This window comes from Geotrypetes seraphini, chromosome 1 (assembly GCF_902459505.1).
Source record: "Geotrypetes seraphini chromosome 1, aGeoSer1.1, whole genome shotgun sequence".
NCBI lineage: Eukaryota > Metazoa > Chordata > Amphibia > Gymnophiona > Dermophiidae > Geotrypetes > Geotrypetes seraphini.
In genome coordinates this window covers 24,579,918-24,604,752 of record NC_047084.1, presented here as the reverse complement: position 1 = coordinate 24,604,752, position 24,835 = coordinate 24,579,918, and the positions used below count along the sequence as shown (strand labels likewise).

The following is a 24,835-nucleotide window of genomic DNA, read 5'->3' as shown; positions in this document are numbered from 1 at the left end:
CAACAGATGAAGCTCTTGCTGGATACATGGAGGGCATTGCCCCTTTCTCTGATGGGGCGCATTTGCTTGGTTAAGATGTTCATCTTTCCCAAATGGCTGTATGTTCTGCAGACTCTGCTGATATGCTTGCTGAAGAAGATTTACACATTTTTTATAAAGGGGTTACTCGTTTCTGTTGGGTGGCCAAGAAACCGAAATTGCAGGTGTCTCAGTTGCTGGGGACTTGGCATGGGGGGGGGGGGGTTAGGATTACCGGATGTGCAGGTCTATAATTTTGCGTGTTTGCTTCACCATTTGGGAGAGCGGGTGAATAAGACCAGTAGCTACACCCCTCTTCAGATGGAACGTGAGTTTTTTGCTCCCTATGATGTGTTTGAATTACTACATAGTCCCCGGAGGGCATTGCCTTCTTCTATCCGACCTAGTTTATTATTTAGCACATTGCAAGCAGCCTGGTGTTGGCTTGTGCAAGCCCTGGGAGGGGATCCGACGGTCACTGATCTCTTGCCATTGCGGGGTAATCTGGCCTTTCCTCCGGGTAGGGAATCCAGGGAGTACTTGTCTTGTGGAGTGAGAGGAGTCTCACGTTTAGAACATATTTTGGGGGTTGATAGGGAGCTGTTGATCCATGCAGATTTGCTGGCTAAAGTGGGGGAGACCTGGGGAGCGCAGTTTGCTTGTCATCAAGTGGAGCATTATGTGGGATCCTTCGACAGAGCACAATTGCGAATGCATTTGGGGGCCAGGCTGTGGGAGTTGTTTGCTCGAGAGGAGGGGTTGTCACTCTCGGTGTCTAGCATTCATGCTAGTTTGCAAGAGTTACAACCAGCCAAGGACTACCAGATCATCCGGGGTAAATGGGAGGAGGAATTGCAGATTAATTTGTGACATTGGGATGTAGCCCGTAATTTGCGGGCGACGCCTGGGGTGACCCCGTGTGCTTGGTTGCGAGAAACGTATTATAGGGTGACCTTACGCGCCTATTACACTCGTACACAGTTGTATTATAGTGGGGGTCTCCCTACACCATTGTGTCATAAATGTGGGACAGGGACATACACATTGGGACATGCCTTTTGGTCCTACCCCATTATCCCATATGACCCGCCGAGAGCTTTAAGATCTATAACTCAATACAATCTTAACATCCCATCTTTAAAAATAATTGGTACTCGTCGCACCTCCATTTTCTCTGTGACAGCACCTATGATCTGGAATACTCTTCCTTTAGACTTAAAAATGGAAAAAAAATTTAAAAAATTTTAAAAGCAATTTAAAGTGCTTTCTTTTTAAAGATGCTTTTAATTGAATCTGAAATTTAGAGACTAACCTATTCTGGTTTTTTATATTCATTTTCCCAGTCCCTTTTGTGTTTACCTTAAACGTTTCTCACATTTTCTATATCAATTGTATTTCTCCCCCCCTTCCTAATTGTGTTTAGGGGCCTTCAGGTCCGTATTTACCCAGTATGTAATTGTCGTCAGTCTAGTAATTTTTATATAAATATATGTCTTAATTGTTAAATTTGTTTAAATGTTATTTTAAACCTTGTTCAACGCTTTGTCGTTTCGAAAAAGCGTTTAATCAAAAATCTGAATAAACAATAAACAATATCCAGCGCTTCTGGAGGCGTACAATCTCTTATATGTCAGGGTTAATTGGGAGAACCTTGCGCAGTACCTCGGCCCACTTTGTCTTGGATTTGCCAGAGGCTTATGGCCATTTGCCTAGGGGGCATCGGGCTCTGTGTAGGAAGATGAGCTTACTGGCCAGAAAATGTATTCTTCAGTGCTGGACAGTACATGACCCTCCGGAGTTTTGGCATTGGCGGAACCAGTTGCATCAGTTGGCCATCTGGGAAGCACGCGATACCGAAGGGGCTAGGAAGCGAAAGATGTTCTTGAATATCTGGGAGCCACATCTACAAGCCTTGCATCCAAAGGGCCGCAGTGCAGTCTTACGATGGGTGTCCTAATCTGGACGCTCAATAGTTGGGCTGGGAGAGTACTGGTGAGTACTGGTGGGGCGGGGTGGAGAGTACCATTGGGGGGGAGGAATGGGGGGATTGAGGAGGGGAAGTGCAGGTATTGGAAGGTTCTGGCACTTTATTATGGATGGGATCAGTGGGCATAGGTGGGGGGGGAAGGGGTGGTATGGCATCTTCGGGGCTCATAAGAGTCCAGGGCTTCGGAGTGCCTTTCCACCTCCTTAATCTCGCTCGCCCTATGTAAAGTAGGATGGGGGGGGAGTTTGATTGCTGTTACTTTTCTTCTGTACATGCTTGTTATTTTATAGTATATGATGCATCCTTGTTTGTACTGTTGTCTTTGTTGTTGTTTGCATCAATAAAAATTGTTTGAACCTTAAACATTGTTTGTCATATCTATAGAGAGATTATGTACTTACCTGTAAGCTCTTTTCCAGTAGATAGGTGAGACATTCTAGACAGATGGGTAATAATTCCTATAGCCACATGCATCTGCAGAAGGAATCCACTCTGGATTTTTTCTCTTGCCTTAGCTGTACTTCATTGGGCTCCTTAGCTCCACCTACAGTTAGTACCCAAGCATTGAAAACTACCCAATCCATGTAAAGTAGAGGCACCTTTAGCAACAGGCTTAAAAACCAACTGTTCTGCTCAAGAATTAACTCAAAGAACAATATTAACAGTCAATAAAGGCTTCAAAGGAGCTCAGAAACTACTCCCATATAAAATGGAAACATATATACAAATTCTTCCCAGCCCTCAAGGCATCCAAGAATCAGCTTAGAGAAGCATAAACAGACTGAAACAGTAGGCAGGCACAGGAAAGAATGGGTGGGAGTCTAGAATGTCTCACCTATCTAATGGAAAAGAGCTTACCAGGGTAAGTACATAATCTTTTTTCCCCAATACCATAGGTGAGACATTCTAGACAGATGGAATGTACATAAGCAGTCTCCAAAAAGCTAGGGTGGGCTTGCTGCACCAACCCTCAAGATCGAGGACACAAAGGCAGAGTCCTGTCTTGCTGCCACATCTACCGTATTTTCGCGGATGTAACGCGCACCCGTGTAAAACGCGCACACGGGTATAGCGCGCAGAAATCACGATGATATGTACAAAAACTTTTGTATACCGCGCTCACGGGTATACCGCGCATGATGCCCGACGCTCCTTTCGCCCCCCCTGACTTCCGTGCACTGCCCTGACTTTCCGTGCGCTGTCCCGACTCTCCGTTCACCCCCCTGACTTTCCGTGCACTGTCCCCCCTTGAAGTCCTGTCCCCCCTTGAAGGTCTGTCCCCATCCTGAAAGCCTGATGCCCCCCCCGACGTCCGATACATTCCCCCCCCCCCCGGCAGGACCACTCGCACCCCCACCCCGAAGGTCCGCCGACTCCCCAACAATATCGGGCCAGGAGGGAGCCCAAACCCTCCTGGCCACGGCGACCCCCTAACCCCACCCCGCACTACATTACGGGCAGGAGGGATCCCAGGCCCTCCTGCCCTCGACGCAAACCCCCTCCCCCCAACGACCGCCCCCCCCCCAAGAACCTCCGCCCGTCCCCCAGCCGACCCGCGACCCCCCTGGCCGACCCCCACGACACCCCCACCCGCCTTCCCCGTACCTTTGTGTAGTTGGGCCAGAAGGGAGCCCAAACCCTCCTGGCCACGGCGACCCCCTAACCCCACCCCGCACTACATTACGGGCAGGAGGGATCCCAGGCCCTCCTGCCCTCGACGCAAACCCCCCCCCCCCCCCAACGACCGCCCCCCCCAAGAACCTCCGACCGCCCCCCCAGCCGACCCGCGACCCCCCTGGCCGACCCCCACGACCCCCCCACCCCCCTTCCCCGTACCTTTGGTAGTTGGCCGGACAGACGGGAGCCAAACCCGCCTGTCCGGCAGGCAGCCAACGAAGGAATGAGGCCGGATTGGCCCATCCGTCCTAAAGCTCCGCCTACTGGTGGGGCCTAAGGCGCGTGGGCCAATCAGAATAGGCCCTGGAGCCTTAGGTCCCACCTGGGGGCGCGGCCTGAGGCACATGGGCCCAACCCGACCATGTGCCTCAGGCCGCGCCCCCAGGTGGGACCTAAGGCTCCAGGGCCTATTCTGATTGGCCCACGCGCCTTAGGCCCCACCAGTAGGCGGAGCTTTAGGATGGATGGGCCAATCCGGCCTCATTCCTTCGTTGGCTGCCTGCCGGACAGGCGGGTTTGGCTCCCGTCTGTCCGGCCAACTACCAAAGGTACGGGCAAGGGGGGTGGGGGGGTCGTGGGGGTCGGCCAGGGGGGTCGCGGGTCGGCTGGGGGGGCGGTCGGAGGTTCTTGGGGGGGGCGGTCGTTGGGGGGGGGGGGGGGGTTTGCGTCGAGGGCAGGAGGGCCTGGGATCCCTCCTGCCCGTAATGTAGTGCGGGGTGGGGTTAGGGGGTCGCCGTGGCCAGGAGGGTTTGGGCTCCCTTCTGGCCCGATATTGTCGGGAAGTCGGCGGTCCTTCGGGGTGGGGGTGCGAGTGGTCCTGCCGGGGGGGGATGTATCGGACGTCGAGGAGTCGGCCGGGCAAGAGGGCTTGGGCTCCCTCTTGCTCCGATCGTGGATGCGGGTGCGAGCGCGTGCGAGCGGTCGTTCGGGGTGGGGGTGCGAGCGGTCCTGCTGGGGGGGTGAATCGGGCGTCGGGCGGGGTGGGAACTATGTTTAAAAACTTTTGTATACCGCGCTCAGGCATATAACGCGCGGGGGGTATGCGCGGTAGGTAAAAACGCGTATAACGCGCGCGTTATATCCGCGAAAATACGGTACTCTGTAAAACTTGCAACTTTGAATTATGCTTGATTAAAAGACAACTCAAAACAAAACCAAGGAACAACATCAAAGAGAAAACTATTTGCACAAGAGGACAGCTGAACCCAGTAGAATTTTGGACGCACTATAGCTTAGTCTCCAACCCAGCTTTTGACCCTAACTTCATTTTAGGATGGAAAAACTTTAGTGATCAGATCTTAAATGACATAGCCCCTCTGAAAAAAACGTAAAAAAGACAACGTTTATCAGACAACTGGTACGATACTGACTTAATGGTCTTAAAGCGAGAATTCCACAAATTGGAAAGAATATGGTGCAAATCAGGGAAAGATGAGGACAGACTTACTTGGTGACTAAAGGTTAAAGAATACAAAATAATGATTAAAAAAAAGCATAGCAAACATTACTCCCAAAAAATTAATTCACCTACTTTAAAAAGTCACAAACTTTTCAAAATAGTCAATTCTTTGTTTGATATTGAATTCCACAAGCACTCCAATACAGACTCCCCACCCCCTGCGGCGATCTTAGCTGACTTTTTCGCTACAAAAATCCACAAATTGAGATCGATCACATTTACTGCCTTAGACAAAGAAGGTAGAGCTGTTGACATGATCTGGAATCACTTTGAAAATCCAGACTGGAGCTACTTCTTCAAGCTTTACTCAAAATATGTAAAATCCAATTGCCTATTGGACAACTGCCCACTGACTATTATGAAAACAGCTCCTATCTCCTTCAAGGCTGAACTTTTTAACTGTGTTTCATCATGCATGCGTACTGGTAAATTCCCGGAGGAACTTGGTCATATCCTCGTGACTTCTATTATCAAAAACCCAAAGGAGTCTGTTTCCTTGACGGCCAACTACAGACCCATTGCCAATATGCCATTCTTTCTTAAACTAATGGAAGGTCTGGTTAACATCAACCTCACGGAATATTTAGAGAAGTTCAACATTCTACATGATTCTCAATCTGGCTTCAGAACAAATTACAGCACTGAAACAGTTTTGGCCTCTATGACTGACCATCTTTTCCATTTGTTTTCCCGGGAAAAAAGCGCACTGGTACTACAGTTCGACCTGAGCAGTGCCTTCGACTTTGTTTATCATGACCTCCTGCTTAGGTGCCTTGATTCCATTGGCATTTCCGGACAGGTACTAAATTGGTTCATGGGTTTCCTAAAAAAATGTACTTACCAGGTCTACAGCGAAGAAGCCTACTCTCAAGCTTGGCCCAATCCCTGTTGAGTGCCACAGGGCTCCCCGCCCTCCCCCTCACTTTTCAATATCTACATGGCTTCACTGGGAAATACGTTATCCAATTTAAAACTGAAATTGTACATATACACGGATAACAATTATTATTCCCATAACCTCACTGACCCAAGAGACAGAAGAATTCATCTCATCTGTCCTTACCAAGGTAGCCATCCTTTAAACAATCTCTATTCTCTTTATTATCTTTAATCAACTCAATATCACTTGTAGTCCAGTCACACAAGACAACATATATAGTGCCAGAGGGATATCAGATTACCCTCTGAGCAACATAGCTCTAAAGGGTTACTTCCTCATCTTACCCGTGGGCACATCTTTTTCTATTCTTATATGTTTCTTCTTCTTCACTTTTATATATTAATCTTTCATTTTATAAATATTTTTTCAATAAATAGGTTATTTTATAAATCATTCACTTAGCTTAGCTTTCAGCCATTGCTGGAAATCCCCTCAGCCAACGCGTTTTGCTCTCTTTTTCAAGGCAGTGGGGAGGCTATTTTCTCTCATCTCACTCATACAGCCGTCGGCTGTATGAGAGAAAATAGCCTCCCCACTGCCCAGGGCCACATGCAGCCCTGAAGTCTCAATTGCAGCCCTCAAACAGTTGGGTTGAAGAAAACAGAGGGTATGACATTTTTCTCAAAGGAAGAGAGTAAACAGTGGATTGCCACAGGGATCTGTACTGGAATAGGTGATATTTAACTTATATAAATGATCTGGAAATTGGATCAACAAGATGTCAATAAACTGCAGATGGCACTAAACTGTTCAACGTTGTTAAAACGCATGCATTGTAAAAATTGCAGGCAGACCTTAGGAAATTGGAAGATTGGGCATCCAAGTGGCAGATTAAATTTAATGTGGACAAAAGCAACGTAATGCACATTGGGAAGAATAACCCATATCACAGTTACCAGATGATAGGATCTACCGTATTTGCCGGCGTATAAGACGACTGGGCGTATAAGACGACCCCCCAACTTTTACAGTTAAAATATAGAGTTTGTTATATACTCGCCGTATAAGACTACCCCTTCTTCCGATTCGCGACCCCCCCCCCCAAGCCGGCAAAAACAGCTTTGCACCGCAGGCCCAGCAGCCCAAGACGAGTCGGAGGCCCCTACCCGCCGCATCCTGCACGTGGGCAGACTCAGCACAAACGCTGCTGATGGCCCCAATCGACACGCTGACCTCCCCGCGCACGCTGACCATCTTCTCTCTGCCTGCACTTTCCCCGCGGCCCTCTTCGGCGACTCAGCAGGGGCAGCGATCAAGACAGGCTGCAAACGTCGGGACCTTCCCTCTCTGAGTCCCGCCTATTTTGTTTCAACTTCCTGTTTCCGCATAGGCGAGACTCACAGAGGGAATGACCGCCTGTCTTGATCGCCCGAGGCTGGGAGGAACAGAAGATTTCTGCAAACACCATCGGGGCAGAAAATTTAACGGGTCCATCTCGCCGGTCCTGTGCGGACCGGCAGGAATTTTCTGCGGACCGGCGGTTGAAGAACTGTGATGTAAACCAGTGTTTTTCAACCTTTTTTGGGCAAAGGCACACTTGTTTCATGACAAAAATCACGAGGCACACCACCATTAGAAAATGTTAAAAAATTTAACTCTGTGCCTATATTGACTATATATAAAGTAATTCACTTGAGTGCCACCGCCACCATCGGGAACAGGCCGGCGCCAAGTTCTCCCTGCTTCTCTTCCCCGCGGGGCCGACCAACTCTCGCCACCCGTCGTCAATTCTAACATCGGAGAGGACGTTCTAGGCCAGCCAGGCAGCGATTGGCTGGCCCAGAACGTCCTCTCCGACGTCAGAATTGACGCGAGTGGCGAGAGTTGGCCGGCCCCACAGGGAAAAGCAGGGAGAACTTGGCGCCGGCCTGTTCCCGATGGCGGCGGTGGCACTCAAGTGGCTAAAGAGCCGCAGTTTGCCGGCCTAGGGACAACACTGGAGGGTGGCCAGCTGTGCACCCCCTTGGGATGTAAACCCGGGGTGGGGCAAACCGCCCCTCCCCACCCTGGTATGCCACTATCTGTACCTCACTCCCTCCCTATGACCAAAAATTCTCCTTTCTTCTATTCCCCGTGTACACAACCATCTCTTTCCCTCCCTTCCTCTCTCCAAAGTCCATGCCTTCTGTGTTCAAACACTCATTCCCTCCCCCACCTCAGCATCTCTTTCCCTCCCTTCCTCTCTCCCAAGTCCATGCCTTCTGTGTCCAAAAACCCATTCCCTCCCCCACCTCAGCATCTCTTTCCCTCCCTTCCTCTCTCTCAAGTTCATGCCTTGTGTCCAAAACGCACTCCCTCCCCCCTTTTGTGTTCCGTGTTTGCCTCCCAGCCCATCTTTGCAACTTTCTCAGCAAAACGAAGCTCAAGCCGCGAGGCTTGTCTTCTGCTTCCTGCCTGCCCTGCCGCGCACAAATAGCCGAACGGAAGTATTCTCCGACGTCAGCGCTGACGTCGGAGGGCAGGCTTTGCTTAAGCCCTCCCTCCGACGTCAGCGCTGACATCGGGGAACGCTTGCGATCGGCTATATGTTAGTTGCAGGGCAGGCAGGAACAGAAGACGAGCCTCGCGGCTCGAGATGTATTGAACTCCGCGGGTCCCCCGTCCAGCTCTCTCCTGTCCACGTGGGGCGGACCGCCCCTCTCCCTAGACTGGTGGTACTGCCCTGATGGCGGCCCTGACCGTACGGCACACCAGGCAACATCTCGCGGCACGAACAGCGGTTGAAAAACACTGATGTAAACAGTACCCGGCGTATAAGACGACCCCTGACTTTGGGGAGGATTTTAAGGTACTGAAAAGTCATCTTATATGCGGCAAATACGGTACCTTGGGGGATAGTGCCCAAGAAAAAGATCTGGATGTCATTGTAGACAATACGATGAAACCTTCTGCCCAATGTGTGGTGGCAGCCAAAAAAGCAAACAAGAGGCTAGGATTATTTAAAAAGGAATGGTTAACAAGACTAAGAATGTTATAATGCCACTGTATCACTCCATGGTGCGACCTCAACTGGAGTATTACGTTCAATTCTTGTCTCCTTATCTCAAGAAAGACATAGCGGCACTAGAAAAGATTCAAAGAAGAGTGACAAAGATGATAAAGGGGATGGAACTCCTCTCATATGAGTAAAGACTTAAAAGGTTAGGGCTCTTCAGCTTGGAAAAGAGATGGCTGAGGGGAGATATGATTGAAGTCTCCAAAATCTTGAGTGGTGTAGAATATGTTCAAGTGGATTGATTTTTTACTCTGTCAAAAATTATAGACTAGGGGACACTCAATGAAATTACAGGGAAATACTTTTAAAACCTATAGGAGTAAATATTTTTCACTCAAGAGAATAGTTGAGCTCTGGAGCACATTGTAGTAAGAAAAGTTAACATAGCTAGTTTTAAAAAAGATTTGGACAATTTCTTGGAGAAAAAGTTCATAGTCTGTTATTGAGACAGACGTGGGGGAAGCCACTGCTTGCCCTCAATTGGTAGCATGGAATGTTGCTTCTCTTTGGGTTTTTGCAAGGTACTAGTGACCTGGTTTGGCCGTGAGGATAGGCTACAAGGCTAATTGGATCATTGGTCTGACCCAGTAAGGCTATTCATATGTTTTTAAATTGCAGAATGCACTGGGTAGGCTGTACGTACTCCTCTATATATTAACAGAAACAAGATTATCCAAGAACCTAATCTTTCATTCTGTTACATATACACAGGAGTCTGTACATTAGGTGATGTACCAAAGCAGTGCCAGATGTCTAGGGTGTGCCAGATGCTTTCTATAAGAGAATAACCTAGAAAGTACTCAGAAGACTCTTTTTAAATCATACAAAATACTGTTGTTAAACTCTTATCTAAGGCCAAAAAATTTGACCATGTGACACCGCTCCTGATAAAAGCTCATTGGTTACCACTTTCCCACAGAATAACCTACAAAATATTACTTCTAACCTTTACATCAAGGATCTTTCACTCCCCAGGATTCATCAATAAATTGATCATTCCCTATAATTCACCTAGATCACTGCGATCAAGTAAGCAAAATCTCTTAGCCATACCTTCATTACATCTAATTGTCTATGATACCATGCGCAAATCAATCTCCTCTGTAACTGCCCCTTCAAATAGATTTAAAACTAACCTAAAAACTTATTTAAAGATGCATTTTACGTATAATACTCAACAATTTTCACCACACACGAAGAAATCATTCCCTCCCTATTGTATTTACCCTTTTTGTCTTTCTATCCTATCAATTATTTTATTTCCCCCTCTTAACCAAATGTATGATAATTTACAGTTGTCTGTGAGTCTTGTACTTGATACCTTATATTTATTTACAATTTTACCTTTTGTATGCCACTTAGATTTTTGATAAGCGGGATATTAAATTTTAAATAAACTTAAAACTTGACAAATGAGCCTGTTCGCAAGACTGAGGATCCAAAAGCAGCATCTTCTTGAGCCACCACATTCACTCTGTAGAACCTTGTAAAGGTATGGAGAGTGGACCAAATTGCTCTACAGATTTCTTTGGATGGAACTGCCTGGAACTCCACCCATGAAGATGCCACACTTCTGGCCAAATGAGCTTTGACGGACATAGGTGGCTGTTTACTGACAAAATTGCCATGTGAATCCATGTGGCAATAGAAGCCTTGGAAGCTGGTCTGTCTCATCTGGACTGACTGGTTAGAACAAAAAGATGGTCGGAAATGTGAAACTCATTTGTCCTTTCAAAGTAGTGGAGTAAAATTCTTTGCACATCCAGCCTCTGCAATATTGCATTTTGCTTGGTCGAACCCATAGGATAAAAAGTGTGTAAAAAATTTTTGTGTTGACATGAAAGGCAGACACAATCTTCAGTAGGAAAAAAGGTACCATGGTTGCAGAGAAATTCCAGCTTTTGAGATCTTTAAGCAGGGTTCTCTGCAGGAAAAAGCCTGCAGTTCCAAGATCCGTCTTGTGGAAACTATTGCTACCAGGAATACCATCTTCACCATGATGTCCAGAAGATATGCCTCTTGGAGAAGCTCATACAGAGGCTTGGACAGGCCCTTCAGAATAATATTAAGATTCCAGGATGGAAAAGGCCGGCATATGGGAGACTGCAACCTGAGCGTTCCCCTTCAAGAATTGGGTCACACCAGGGTGAGATGACAGGGATTGTTTTCCCCCTTGAACTTGGAAGCACAAGAGGCCTGTCACCTGGACCTTGAGAAATGCTACTGCTAGGCCATTTCCTAACCTGGCTTGAAGGAATGCCAGAAGCACAGAAATTGGCACCATGAGAGGCTCAACCTAAACTCTAGTGAACCAGAGCTGGGAAGCATAGGCCACACACGTTGACAGCTTCTTAGCTTGAAGAGGAGTAGCAATGACTACTTCTTAATAACCCTTGCTGGTCAAGACTGTGCACTCAATAGCCATGCAGTAAGACCAAGACATATCAGATTCGCATACTAAGGTTGGTGAGGCCAGTCTGGCACTACTAAGATGACAAGTCCTGGGTGAGATGCAATTCTGCAGAATGCCAAGGACCAATACGTCCAACCCTGTGCTTCCCAGTTCATCTCTTCGGCTGTAAAAACTTTTTGCCTTTGAGTTTGTGGCAGATGCCATCAGGTCCCATTTCTGGCCTTCCCCAGAGGCTGAATGCTCTTTGGAAGAGGGACCATTCCTTTGGGTCTAGAACCTGCTGGTCTAGAACCTGCAGTTTGTCCACTCCTGCTACATGGGCTGCTGAGAGTACCTGAAAATAGGCTTCTGCCCACTGGAACATCTGAGCCTCCAGACATAATGGCGCACTTCTGGTGTCTGTTTACGTAAGCTATAAGGGACGTTCAATAATTTATCTACCTCAGTAGGAAATAAAAGTTTTCAAAAATTTGTTGCTTTATTTTTCAATATAGTCCCCTGATAGCTCCATATACTTCATCCACTTTTCCTGCAATGATTTTAACCCCTTTGAAAATAATTCTTGCTACTTCTGGCTCTCTACAGGGACTCTCTCCCCTCCTATGTTAACTCAAACCCATTCTACATTTTTCCTGCTCTCATATAAATCCAGCTATTTCCACATGGAAAGCAACTCACATCTCTTGCTGCTTCTGGCTCTCTACAGGGACACTTCTGAAAATGTATGTTTTTATTAAATATATAAAACTGTTGCATATATTTTATAGTTCATTGTAATTAGCTTTGCATTTCCTTCTGTCTCCTCCTTCTCATATCCTGCATATCTTTTATAGTTCCAGACTCCAGGCTGAGTGACTCTCTCCCATCCTTAGAAAACCAACAGACTAAAGCTTGTTAACCATTCAACAACTTTCCTGCTCTCATATTGTGACAGTGACCCTGGGCAGCACAGCATGGATCCTTTATTCAATGCCCTTCAGGTCGCTGTTACTGTCTTTAAGCAGAGATTATTCCTGGAAGTGCCCCAGAGCAGAAAACTACAACTGCCAAAATTCCCTAGGTTTATTCCTGTCCCTTTTAGAGGCAGTATTTCGAACCCATGGTATAAGGTGGATGGTTCCTTTAAGAATCTGCCTGTGTTAGTAAAGGGGGTGGGGGCAGGGTAATGTAAGGGCTTTTATCTCCATTAACTGGCCAGGAAGAAAGGAGGAGCAGGGAGAGCACCATGAAGACTGTGTGGTAGCATGGAGCTATAGTCACATCCCAGCAGGCCAGAGTACAGTGGAATCTTAGTTTACGAGCATAATTTGTTCCAGAAGCATGCTCGTAAACCAAAATACTCGTATATCAAAGCGAGTTTCCCCATAGGAATTAATGGAAACTCGCTTTGATACGTTCCCCCCCCCCCCCCCCCCGAGGCCAGCGGCGAGAGGGAGAATTATAAGTCCTTGAGCATGCGCAGATGCATGCTCAAGGCCGGCAGAAGCAGGAAGATCTTCTAGCGGCACCGGCACGTCCTGTGGGCTGCGTGCCGGTACCAGATGGGGTGGGGGGTGGGGAGGTAAGTTTAAGTTGTTCGGGCGGGGGGTGCCGGTTCGAGCGGAGGGGGGGTCTTTGCGAGTGGGGGGGGAGCAGCACTGCCGGCCTCGGGGGGGGGGTGCTCGTAAATCGACTCAATACTCGGTTTGCGAGACAAGTTTTGCGAGAATGTTTTGCTCGTCTTGCAAAACACTCGCAAACCGGGTTACTCGCAAACCGAGGATTGACTGTATTCTGAAATTTAAAATTAAATGCAACTGTGGTACTGTGTAGGTGCTGAGGCATGAAGGAAAGTTGGTTTTTCCTTTTCTTTTTCTTATGGAAATGTGTAACCAGGCAAGAAAGTAAGGATAGTGGACTGTATGCAAAGACAGAAAGCTTTGAATAATGCATTAATATTGTCACATGTTGCCACACTCAGTACAGGCAACATGGTCTCTCTCTCTCTCTCTTTTTCTATCTCTTCTTTGGATCACCTCACTGGGGTTCAGCCACTGGATGATATGTGGACTCCTGTCAAGCTGGTGTATCCCTCCTGTATGTGCAGATTAAAGAGATTGACAGATCCTGTTCACACACCATTTCATCCCAAGTATGTACCTCATTAGTTTAAAGAGACTGCCATCTTCTACTGGATTAATTCATCCTCCTGCTCCCTGACTGCAAAGCTATATTATCTCGGAGTTGGACATTTTTGTTTTCACCTGTTCTTTCAACAAAATGTTTCCAATTCGTTGGACATGACTGCCACCTTCCTAAGAACGCTTTGCTGTACAGTTCAAGCCATTTACCGAACAATACCTGGTGTAGTCATTCACCTCTATCCTCCATCACCATTAATGGGACAACCTATTCCACACGTCTGGTAACTAATGATTCTATGGACATTCCAGACTTTATTTCATATGCTGTGCATCTACTCCCTTTTGGCATAGGGAATGAGACATTCCACAAGCTGCTGAATTTTACAGAACTCCATGCCTTAAGAAACTTAAGAAAACTTTCAAAGAAGTGAATCATACCATCACTTTTGAAAAGGGACAGATTACACAAACTCTTGAAAATTTGCTACGAGATGCTCATGTCTCAATTTGGGATCTTTTATTTGGATATTCGCCTACTGCAGATCACGTCTTTAATGCTTTAATTCACCCTATCGTTATCTTAATTATTGTACAAAGTTTGCTATGTATTGTTATGATTTTCCTTTGCTGTAAAATGAAACACATGTACATCTCTTTACAACACATGTTCCACAAAGTTCCCCCTACCTTTTAAGACAGTTATACATGATTTTCCAGTATCTTCTACGACACTTGCTAATTTGGTTGATTTGGCATGGCCTATTGCATTGCATACTAGGGTCAGACATAGTATATGATCTCTTCCCATACCCTCATATTCCTACTCATGGTATCTTGGTACCTTCAAGCCTGAACCTCCTGAGAAAGCTTCCTACATCCCTTATGCACTGTTCATTCACTCAAAGATGGGTAAGCTGTAACATATTGGGTTTCCCCACCCAGATGACTATACAACCTAAGACAGAGGTCTGAACTCATAATGGGAACTGTTTATCTTCATAGCCTGGAGACTATACAAGACAAGGGGATGTGCTGATATGCTGGAGGTAAGAAAGGCATCTGCAAAGGGCAAACTGGCTCTTTACAAAATAGTTGCAGAAGTGCATGCCATATAGAAGGGTACCGCAAGCTTGCCTTCATTTTAAAGGAAAAAAAAAAGTATTGGAATGTCAACCCAGCCTTAATTTGCTGGCCTTACCAATGTCAGCAAAGGCCTATGGGAGATCATATCATTCATATCTGGCCTTAGGGCATATCAGTGCAGACAGCCTCAGATTGCCCCAGAATGCCTAAATTACATTAATGCTGAGAGGTTCTAAGATAGCTAAGATGTGCTAATGTCTGGTGTTTAAGATGGACAGCTTAAGATAGATAGCCCCAGCTGCATAATCAGAAACCATTGTCAGAGTGATACTGGAAATTAACAGTTTCTCCCTTTTTTCTTCTCTAGTCTCTCACACCCCACTTACTTTATTTTGTTTCAAACAGTTTACAAAAGAGGGGTCCTTAACGTCAACAGATTCTATTTTTAGAACAGATCTCAAACTTATAAATATGAGATTAATTTTTCTCTCTCTCTCTCTCTGGAACCTGAAGCCTGGACCATCACCCCTCCCTTCTCTCTCTCTCTTTTCCTCTGGACCCTGACCTACTCCTCTTCTCACAGACACACATTAATGCAGGTAAACTGTCCTCTCTCTCTCACACATACAAGCAGTCTCTGAATCCACTATGTATTTGTAAAGCTTATTTCTATTTCTTTATGTACATTTGTATATACTTGATGTATCTTTCTGAACATTGCCTTTCTGTAATATTAAGCCTATTTCTGCACATTATATTCTTTATGTAATCACTCTTGGCTGTCCTTGTCATTGATTTCACTTCCTACTGAGAATCTTCTACGAAGGTATCGAATCCAGGACTGTAAGGCTGCCACATTAGATCATTGCGGTTTGTTTGCTTCAACATTACCCCTCCAAAACCTTACATTTTGGGTGGGGCTCATCCTTACAAGGGTCTCTTCCATAACTGGATGCAACTCCTTGTTTCAACTGGTTGTAGTACCAAAATAGCCTTACATTATGCAGATGATCTCTTCATACTTACAGAAAAAGAATGTGCATTAAAGGCTGACTGAATTTCAGTTTTAGCACTGAAATCTAGCTTGAAATCTAGATTCAACAATGCTTTGGCTTCAGCTGAAAATGTCAGTGTATTTTTGGAAGAAATTAATCCCACTACAACTACATCCATGCATTGCAGCTGCACCCCAATTCTTCCCCAAAACATACCTACAATATAAGTGTATGCTTTGACATGTGGGCTATTTTTATAAGAAAATTACAGAGAAAGGTGACAAAAAGATAAAAAAAAGATCATATGACTTCTTCTGAGAAAAGGCTAAAGCGGCTAGGACTCCTTAGCCTGGAGAATAGACTGCTTGGGGGAGATATGATAAAGGTCTATAAAATATTGAGTGAAGTGAAATGAGTAGATGTAAATTAGAACATTAGAAAATAAGAAGTTGCCTCCGCTGAGTCAGACCAGAGGTCCATCCTGCCCAGCGGTCCGCTCTCGCGGCGGCCCATCAGGTCTAATTGCCTGAACAGTGTCCCTGACTAATTTTGTAACTGCCTCTAATCCTATCCCTATTACCTACCTCTACCTCTATCTGTACCCCTCAATCCCTTTGTCCTCCAGGTACCTGTCCAGACCCTCTTTGAAGCCCTGTAGCGTGTTCCTGCTTATCACATCCTCCGGTAGCGCGTTCCATGTATCCACCATGTTGCTTGTTTACTCTTTCCAAAAATACTGGACAGGGGGCATGCAATGAACAAACAAACAAAAAAAAATTTTTCACTTAACATGATGAAAGCAGTTAGCTTAGCAGAGTTTAAAAAAGATCTGGATAATTTCCTAAAACAAAAGTCCATATGCCATTATTAAGATGGCTTGGGGAAATCCACTGCTTACTCCTAGGATAAGCAGCATAAAAACTGTTTTACTCTTTGGGATCTTGCCAGATACTTGTGACCTGGATTGGCCACTGTTGGAAACAGGATATTGGGCTTCATGGACCTTCAATCTGTCCCAGTATGTCAACTCTTATTTCTTATGTATCCCCTTAATTTTAAAAAAGAAAATTAGTTAATATATGGAATTCAGAAAAAAATCCTAAAAGAAGTTGCCAGTTTCAAAGGTTTACATCAGACATCACATATGCTGCCACCAGAACCTGGAACCTCCTTTCAAAGCACATAAGAATGGAACTGAACTACCTCACCTTCAGGAAAAGACTAAAAACATATTTTTTGATAAATTTCTCACTGCACAGTAAGTTTGCTTACCCTCCAATCCTGGCACTGTATCGTGCAATGGTGCACCCGCACCTGGAGTACTGTGTCCAGTACTGGTCGCCGTACCTCAAGAAGGACATGGCGGTACTTGAGAGAGTCCAGAAAAGAGCAACTAAGTTAATAAAGGGTATGGAAGACCTCTCATATACTGACAGACTGAAGAAGCTGGGGCTTTTCTCCCTGGAAAAGCGGAGACTTAGAGGAGACATGATAGAAACCTTCAAGATCATGAAGGGCATAGAAAGGGTAGACAGGGACAGATTTTTCAAATTACGGGGAACCACAAGTACAAGGGGGCACTCAGAGAAATTGAAAGGGGAAAGGTTTAGAACAAACGCCAGGAAGTTCTTTTTCACTCAGAGGGTGGTGGATACATAGAACGCGCTACCAGAGGATGTGATAAGCAGGAGCACGCTACAGGGCTTCAAAGAGGGTCTGGACAGGTACCTGGAGGACAAGAGGATTGAGGGGTACAGATAGGAGTGGAGGTAGGTAATAGGGATAGGATTAGAGGATTAGAGGCAGTTACAAAATTAGTCAGGGACACTGTTCAGGTAATTAGGCCTGATGGGCCGCCGCGGGAGCGGACCGCTGGGCGGGATGGACCTCTGGTCTGACTCAGCGGAGGCAACTTCTTATGTTCTTAATAAAGAATTTCATTTGAGTGACTAACTACAGTGGTACTAAATGACCTGTTCCTCATTTTCCTATGTATTGCTCTTTCTAGTTATGCTGAGGCAGTGTGTACTTTGATTACATATTTCCCCATTCCTTTGTACCTGACATGTTCTGGTTAAAAGCAATACTAAAGTATAAAAGATGACAGTAAATAGAGAGGTTTAGTATGGCTAAGAACATTTTTACTTACCAGCCGCAAATCTCTTCTTAATTAAGGAAAGCCTGTAGCCAGTGCCTACAAGCTCAAGATCTATACCTGAAAGGGTGCTTCCTTCGCTAACAAATTGCACTGCAAGAGTTGTTGATTTACTGGGTCCTTCTGAAAGATCAAACTTTGCCCTAAGGGATCCAGAACCTACAAGAAATATAAAATACTCTTTGCAAACATAGATAAAAATAGTATCAAATTTATTTATTTGATTCATTAATCACCTTTTCATGAAGAGATTCACCCAAAGCGGTTTACAATACATTGAATAATAATGAGGTACTCTTAAGTATTTTCCCTATCTGTCCTGGCAGGCTCACAATTTAACTGTTGTACCTGGGGCAATGGAGGGTTAAGTGACTTCCCTAGGATCACAAGGAGCAGACTGGGATGGAACTCACAACCTCAGGGTGTTGAGGCAGAAGCTCTAACCACTAGGCCATGCCTCTCCTCCATTATATTTGGACTATATATAGAAATGTTTGTATTTAGTATTTTAATTTGATCTGAATATTGTCTGTCTGTTCTGTTCCCTATATTTGATTATTTATGTAAACTGTACATCGCCTAGAAATTGTGATAGGCGATTAATCAAATTATATAATAAACTTGGAAACTTGGCTTATTGCAACTCACTATATTGCGGCATTACAGAAAAGGAATGTAAGAGGCTTTAACTACTACAAAGCACAGCGGCAAGACTAATTCTCAAAAAGAGCCGATATGAGAGGGCAATTCTGCTATTAGAGCAACTACACTGGTTGCCAATGAAAAAAATCCAGTTAAGATAGCCTGCATGGTCCACAAAGCAATCTACGGAGAGAACTCAGAGGGACTAACTTCTGAAATCAAAGTCCCACTCACGCACTATGCAGTGCTACAAATTATCCTTCCCATCTCCCCAATTACAGCAGAAGAAGATATTCAACACCACCTTCGAATATCAGAGACCTCTCATCTAGAACAAACTGCCAATAGACAACCTATCTGCCAATAGACAACTGCCAAGACAACCCATCAACTGCCTTGAATTCTGGAAGAAACTAAAGACACTCTCTTACCCGTCACCCTTCTGCCTAAACCAATGCTCCTCCTAACAATGTAACTTAAGAGCTTGCTCTAAATCTTATTGTAAACCGCATAGATTCCTTGTAGAAAGGAGGAAGTTTAATTATAAATTGATGGGTTGGATTAATAAAGAACAATAGCTGCCTGCTGTCCCTTGATAACAACTGTTAAGGTAAGTAACATTGCTATCTCTCCCTCTCAACCCTATTCTTACACATGTGATTACATATATATATATATATATATATATATATATATATATATACACACACATATATATATATATATATATATATATGTAATCACATGTGTAAGAATCACATGTGTAACATTGCTATCTCTCCCTCTCAACCCTATTCTTACACATGTGATTACATATATATATATATATACATATATATATGTAATCACATGTGTAAGAATAGGGTTGAGAGGGAGAGATAGCAATGTTATTTACCTTAACAGTTGTTATCAAGGGACAGCAGGCAGCTATTCTCACTAATGGGTGACGTGATCCAATGGAGCCCCGATGCAAACGCTTCTTTGAAGAAAAACTCGAAGTTTCGAGTCGCCCGCACCACGCATGCTCGAGTGCCTTCCCGCCCAGACCCAGGGCGCGTCTCCTCAGTTCAGATAGCTAGCAGAGAAGCCAACCCAGGGGAGGTGGATGGGTGGGACTTGAGAATAGCTGCTTGCTGTCCCTGGATAACAACTGTTAGGGTAAGTAACATTGCTTTATCCCAGGACAAGCAGGCAGGTATTCTCACTAATGGGTGAACTCCAAGCTAACCAGAATGGGATGGTGGGAGAGTTGGCAACTTAGGAGAACAAATTTTGCAATACAGTTTGGCCAAACTGTCCATCCCGTCTGGAGAAAGTATCCAGACAGTAGTGTGAAGTGAAGGTATGAACCGAGGACCAAGTGGCAGCTTTACATATCTCCTCAATCGGCGTTGATCTGAGGAAAGCTACAGAAGCTGCCATCGCTCTGACCTTATGGGCTGTGATTTTTCTGTCAAGGGGCAATCCAGCCTGGGCATAGCAGAAAGAGATGTAAGCTGCCATCCAGTTAGAGATGGTGCGCTTAGAAACAGGACGTCCCAACTTATTCGGATCAAAGGAGATGAAAAGTTGAGGAGCAGTTCTGTGAAGCTTGGTGCGTTCTAGGTAGAAAGCTAAAGCACGCTTACAGTCCAGAGTATGCAGGGCAGATTCTCCGGGGTGAGAATGTGGCTTCGGGAAGAACACTGGAAGCACAATGGATTTGTTGAGATGGAATTCTGAGACAACTTTAGGAAGGAATTTTGGGTGCGTGCGGAGAACCACCTTGTCATGATGGAATACTGTAAAAGGTGGGTCCGCAACCAAGGCTTGTAGCTCACTGACTCTTCGGGCAGAAGTGAGGCTGATGAGAAACACCACTTTCCAAGTGAGATATTTCAGGTGAGCCTTGTGAAGAGGTTCAAATGGAGGCTTCATAAGTTGTGAGAGAACAACATTGAGGTCCCAAACCACTGGAGGCGGTTTGAGGGGAGGATTGACATGGAACAGTCCTTTCATGAATTTGGAAACCACAGGAGGGGCAGATAGAGGTTTCCCTTGAAGAGGCTGATGGAAAGCAGTGATTGCACCGAGGTGGACTCGTATCGAGGACTTGAGGCCCGAATGAGACAGGTGCAAAAGGTAGTCCAAAACCGAAGACAAGGAGGAGTGTTGAGGCTCCTGGCGCTGGGAGACACACCAGAGAATCTAGTCCATTTCTGATGGTAGCAATGTCTAGTAGTGGGCTTCCGTGAAGCTTCCAGTATGTCCCTCACTGGTTGGGAAAACTGTAGAGGGGTTACGTTGAGAGGAACCAAGCTGTCAGGTGTAGAGACTGCAGGTTGGGGTGAAGCAGAGATCCCTGATGCTGTGTAAGCAGAGATGGAAAAACTGGCAGAAGGTATGGCTCCCTGCTGCTGAGTTGGAGTAGAAGGGAGTACCAAGGTTGCTTGGGCCACCATGGAGCAATCAGGATCATGGTGGCCTGGTCTGACTTCACCTTGACCAGTCTTTTGAATGAGAGGAAATGGAGGAAACGCATATAGAAAGCGGTTCGTCCAGACCAAGAGGAATGCATCTGCCTCGAGGCGCTGAGGGGTGTAGATCCTGGAGCAGAAGTGAGGCAGTTTGAAGTTGTGGGGGGCTGCAAAGAGGTCGATCTGAGGCATTCCCCACAGGGAGAAGATGTGATGAAGGGGCGTGGAGTTGAGAGTCCACTCATGAGGTTGCAGGAGACGGCTCAAGCTGTCTGCTAAGGCATTGTCCGCCCCCCTGAATGTAGACCGCTCTGAGGAAGGTGTTGTTGCGAGTCGCCCAATCCCACACCTTCAGAGCTTCCTGGCAGAGGGAGGCCGATCCTGTGCCTCTCTGCTTGTTCACATAGTACATGGCGACCTGGTTGTCTGTGCGAATGAGGACAACCTGGTCGCGAAGGAGATGTTGAAAGGTCTGGAGAGCGTTGTAGATCGCCCTGAGTTCCAGGAGATTGATGTGGCACTGTCGGTCCACGCAGGTCCAGTAACCCTGGGTGCGGAGGCCATCCAGATGAGCCCACCAGGCATAAGTCGACGAGTCGGTCGTGAGGACTTTCTGATGACGGGGGTTTGGAACAACAAACCTCTGGAGAGATTGGAGGATAGCATCCACCAGCGAAGAGACTGTTGCAGAGCAGGAGTGACCTGGATGTGTTGAGTCAGGGGGGTCGGAGGTCTGGGACCACTGAGACGCCAAGGTCCACTGAGGAGTCCTGAGGTGAAGTCTGGCAAACGGAGTCACATGTACTGTAGAGGCCATGTGGCCTAGCAGGACCATCATCTGTCTCGCCGGGATGGACGGGCGAGAGGATATTGAGTGGCAGAGATGAAGCAGAGCCTCCATGTGTGGGGGAGGGAGGACCGATAGGAGCTTGGTAGTATCCAGAATCGCCCCGATGAAGGGGAGAGTCTGGGAAGGCTGTAGATGGGATTTTGGGAAGTTTATCTCGAAACCCAGATGTTGTAGTAACCAAATTGTCTTCTGAGTCGCGAGGGCGACTCCTTGAGACGTGGAATCCTTGATGAGCCAGTCGTCCAGGTAAGGAAATACCTGGAGGCCGTGGTTCCTGAGTGCAGCGGCTACCACTACCAGGCACTTGGTGAAGACTCTGGGGGATGAGGCCAAGCCGAAGGGAAGCACTCGGTATTGCAGATGAAGATTTCCCACCCAGAATCTGAAAAATTGGCGGGAGGCCGGATGAATGGGGATGTGAATGTAGGCCTCCTTCAGATCCAGACAGCATAACCAATCGTTCTGCTCAATGAGGGGGTACAGGGATGCCAGGGTCAACATGCAAAACTTTTCTTTGACCAGAAATTTGTTGAGCACCCTGAGGTCCAAGATGGATCATAGATTGCCCGTCTTCTTCGGAACAAGGAAGTACCGGGAGTACTTGTTCTGTTGGTCCCGAGGGACCGGCTCGACAGCCCCAAGATGCAGCAAAGCCTGGGCTTCCTGAAGAAGAAGGGCGGTCTGTGTCAAGTTGGAAGGATACTCTCTTGGAGGATGTTCCGGAGGGACCTGGTGGAATTGAAGGGAGTATTCCTCCTTGACGATGGAGAGGACCCAGAGGTCGGTGGTGATAGACATCCATCGATGGAAAAAATGTTGGATGCGACCTCCGATAGGTGGAATCACTGTAAATGGCAGAGCGACAGAGGTTATGCTTTCTTTGAGACAGTCAAAAGGGCTGAGGAGCCTTGGGGACAGCAGATGGTTGAGGCTTTTGCTGATGTTTCTGCGAGTGCTGCCTCTTCACAAGCTGTTTCGGGGGGTAACGCCGCTGGTAGATCAACGGTGGGCGTGATTGATGAGGAGGAGCAGGCCTGGGCTTCGGACGCAGGATGGACTGGAAGGACCTCTCATGGTCTGAGAGCTTCTTGGTTAGTGCCGCGATGGATTCATCAAAGAGGTCGGAGCCGGCGCATGGAACATTGGCAAGCCTGTCCTGGAGGTTGGGGTCCATGTCGATGGTCCGCAGCTAGGCCAGCCGGCGCATGGCCACCGAACATGCTGCGGCCCGAGCCGCCAGCTCGAAGGCATCGTAGGAGGATTGCATAAGCTGTACCCGAAGTTGGGATAACGAGGCCAGCGCCTTCTGGTACTCGAACTGAGCCCTAGGATCCACATGGGGCATAAACTTCTGGAGTACGGATAAAAGAAACTCCAAATATGTTGTGAAGTGGAAGTTGTAGTTCAGAACTCTCGAGGCCATCATGGAGTTCTGGTAGACTCTCCTGCCGAACCGGTTCATGGTCTTTCCCTCTCTACCAGGTGGGACGGAGGCATAGACCTGGGAGGATGGGACCGCTTCAGTGAGGACTCCACCAAAAGGGATTGGTGGGAAAGCTGCGAGCCGTCGAACCCCTTACGGTGGACAGTGCGGTATCTGGTGTCCAATTTATTCGGCACTGCGGGGATCGAATAAGGTGTCTCGAGGCACAGTGCGAAGGTTTGGTCCAGCAGCTTGTGTAAGGGAAGCTTGAGGGATTCTGCAGGTGGTTGAGGGAGGCGCATAGTCTCGAGGTATTCTTTCGAGAATTTGGACCCGTATCCAGGGGGATGTCCATGTCATCGGCCATCTGTCGGAGGAACGAGGAGAAGGAGAGTTGGTCAGCTGTTGCAGGGCCCCGGGACGGGCTCGATGAGGTCGAGGCCTCCGGATCTATGGGAGACAGGGATCGAGAAGTTGAGAGAGATCCCATCGTATCCTCGAGCTCTGGCATCGGTGGAGGAGTAGTAGTCGGTAGTGAATACTCCAGGAATGCTTGTTTCCAATGAGGCGAGGCCTGCCTGGACGAGTGCCTCGAGGGGTGCCTTGATCGGTGATGCGGACTGTGTCGAGAGGTTGGCCTCGATGGATGAGGCGAGTAGGTCTTCGCTGAGGCCCCCAGGTAGTGGATGGGGCTGGAAGCGGTCGATCGAAGCAGGGATGGTTGCCGTAGAGGCTCGAACCCCGTCGGGGTAATCGTCTCCAATGGAGGCATTTGCAAAGACTCTGCTCCTTGCATCTAGTGAATCGGCTCCAACGGAGGCACTCGCAAAGACTGCTCCTTGCATCGAGTGTATCGGTTCCAATGGAGGCATGGGCAAAGACTCTGCTCCTTGCGATGCATGCATTGTTGCCAGACCAGACACTCGCAGAGACTCTGCTCCCTGTTGAGAGTGTGTTCCCCGCTGTAGCACTGGAGGGGGCTCGACCCCGCGGGAGGCCTCCACGTGCCCAGGCTGGATTTAGGAAAGAAGCTGAGGCCCCATCGTGGTAAAGAGCTCGATTAATTGCTTCTGTAACATGGTCTGGAACGAGGCCGGCAAGGATGGATCCGCATCTGAAATGGGACCACCTGCGCGGGCCTCGCGTTCCCTTGGAGCAGTGTGTGAGTGCTTGGACTTGGCCTTGGGCACTTTTAACACTACTGGGGGAATGGGGTGCTGGGCTACCTGACCTGAGGTTGAGGAAGGCATCGCAGCGGGCGCCGGAGTCTGAGCCGGGACAAACGAGGCGGGCTTGATGAGATTCGGCGCTGCAGAGGTGGTAGGCTGTGGAGTTGCAGATGATGTCGAAGACGAAGGTCCCTTCGAGGCCAATGGCTCCGTCGAGGACTCCATGAACAGCGATTCCCACAAGACGCAACGGCGCTTGAAAGCACGTGCGGTGAGTGTGGAGCAAGGCCGGCACGATTTCGGAAGATGTTCAAGCCCGAGACACCGAACACAGCGTCGATGAGGGTCCGTTAGCGAAATCGCGCGCTGGCACTTATCACACTTTTTAAAACTGGTGATAGGCCAGGACATAGGCCGAAAAAGCTTCGCCGCAAGTTCGAAGTCGTGGGG

The 24,835-nt window shown here is 47.2% G+C and overlaps 1 protein-coding gene across 2 annotated transcripts in view; it reads right to left on the bottom strand.

The window, feature by feature from the left end:
- FCHO2 (FCH and mu domain containing endocytic adaptor 2) overlaps positions 1-24,835 on the bottom strand; it is a 349,104-nt gene that overhangs the window by 27,546 nt on the left and 296,723 nt on the right. For both annotated transcript variants that reach the window (XM_033929206.1, XM_033929212.1), the window contains one exon: positions 17,840-18,004. In XM_033929206.1, the coding sequence (XP_033785097.1) occupies positions 17,840-18,004 (165 nt within the window). The remainder of the gene's footprint in view (positions 1-17,839; positions 18,005-24,835) is intronic.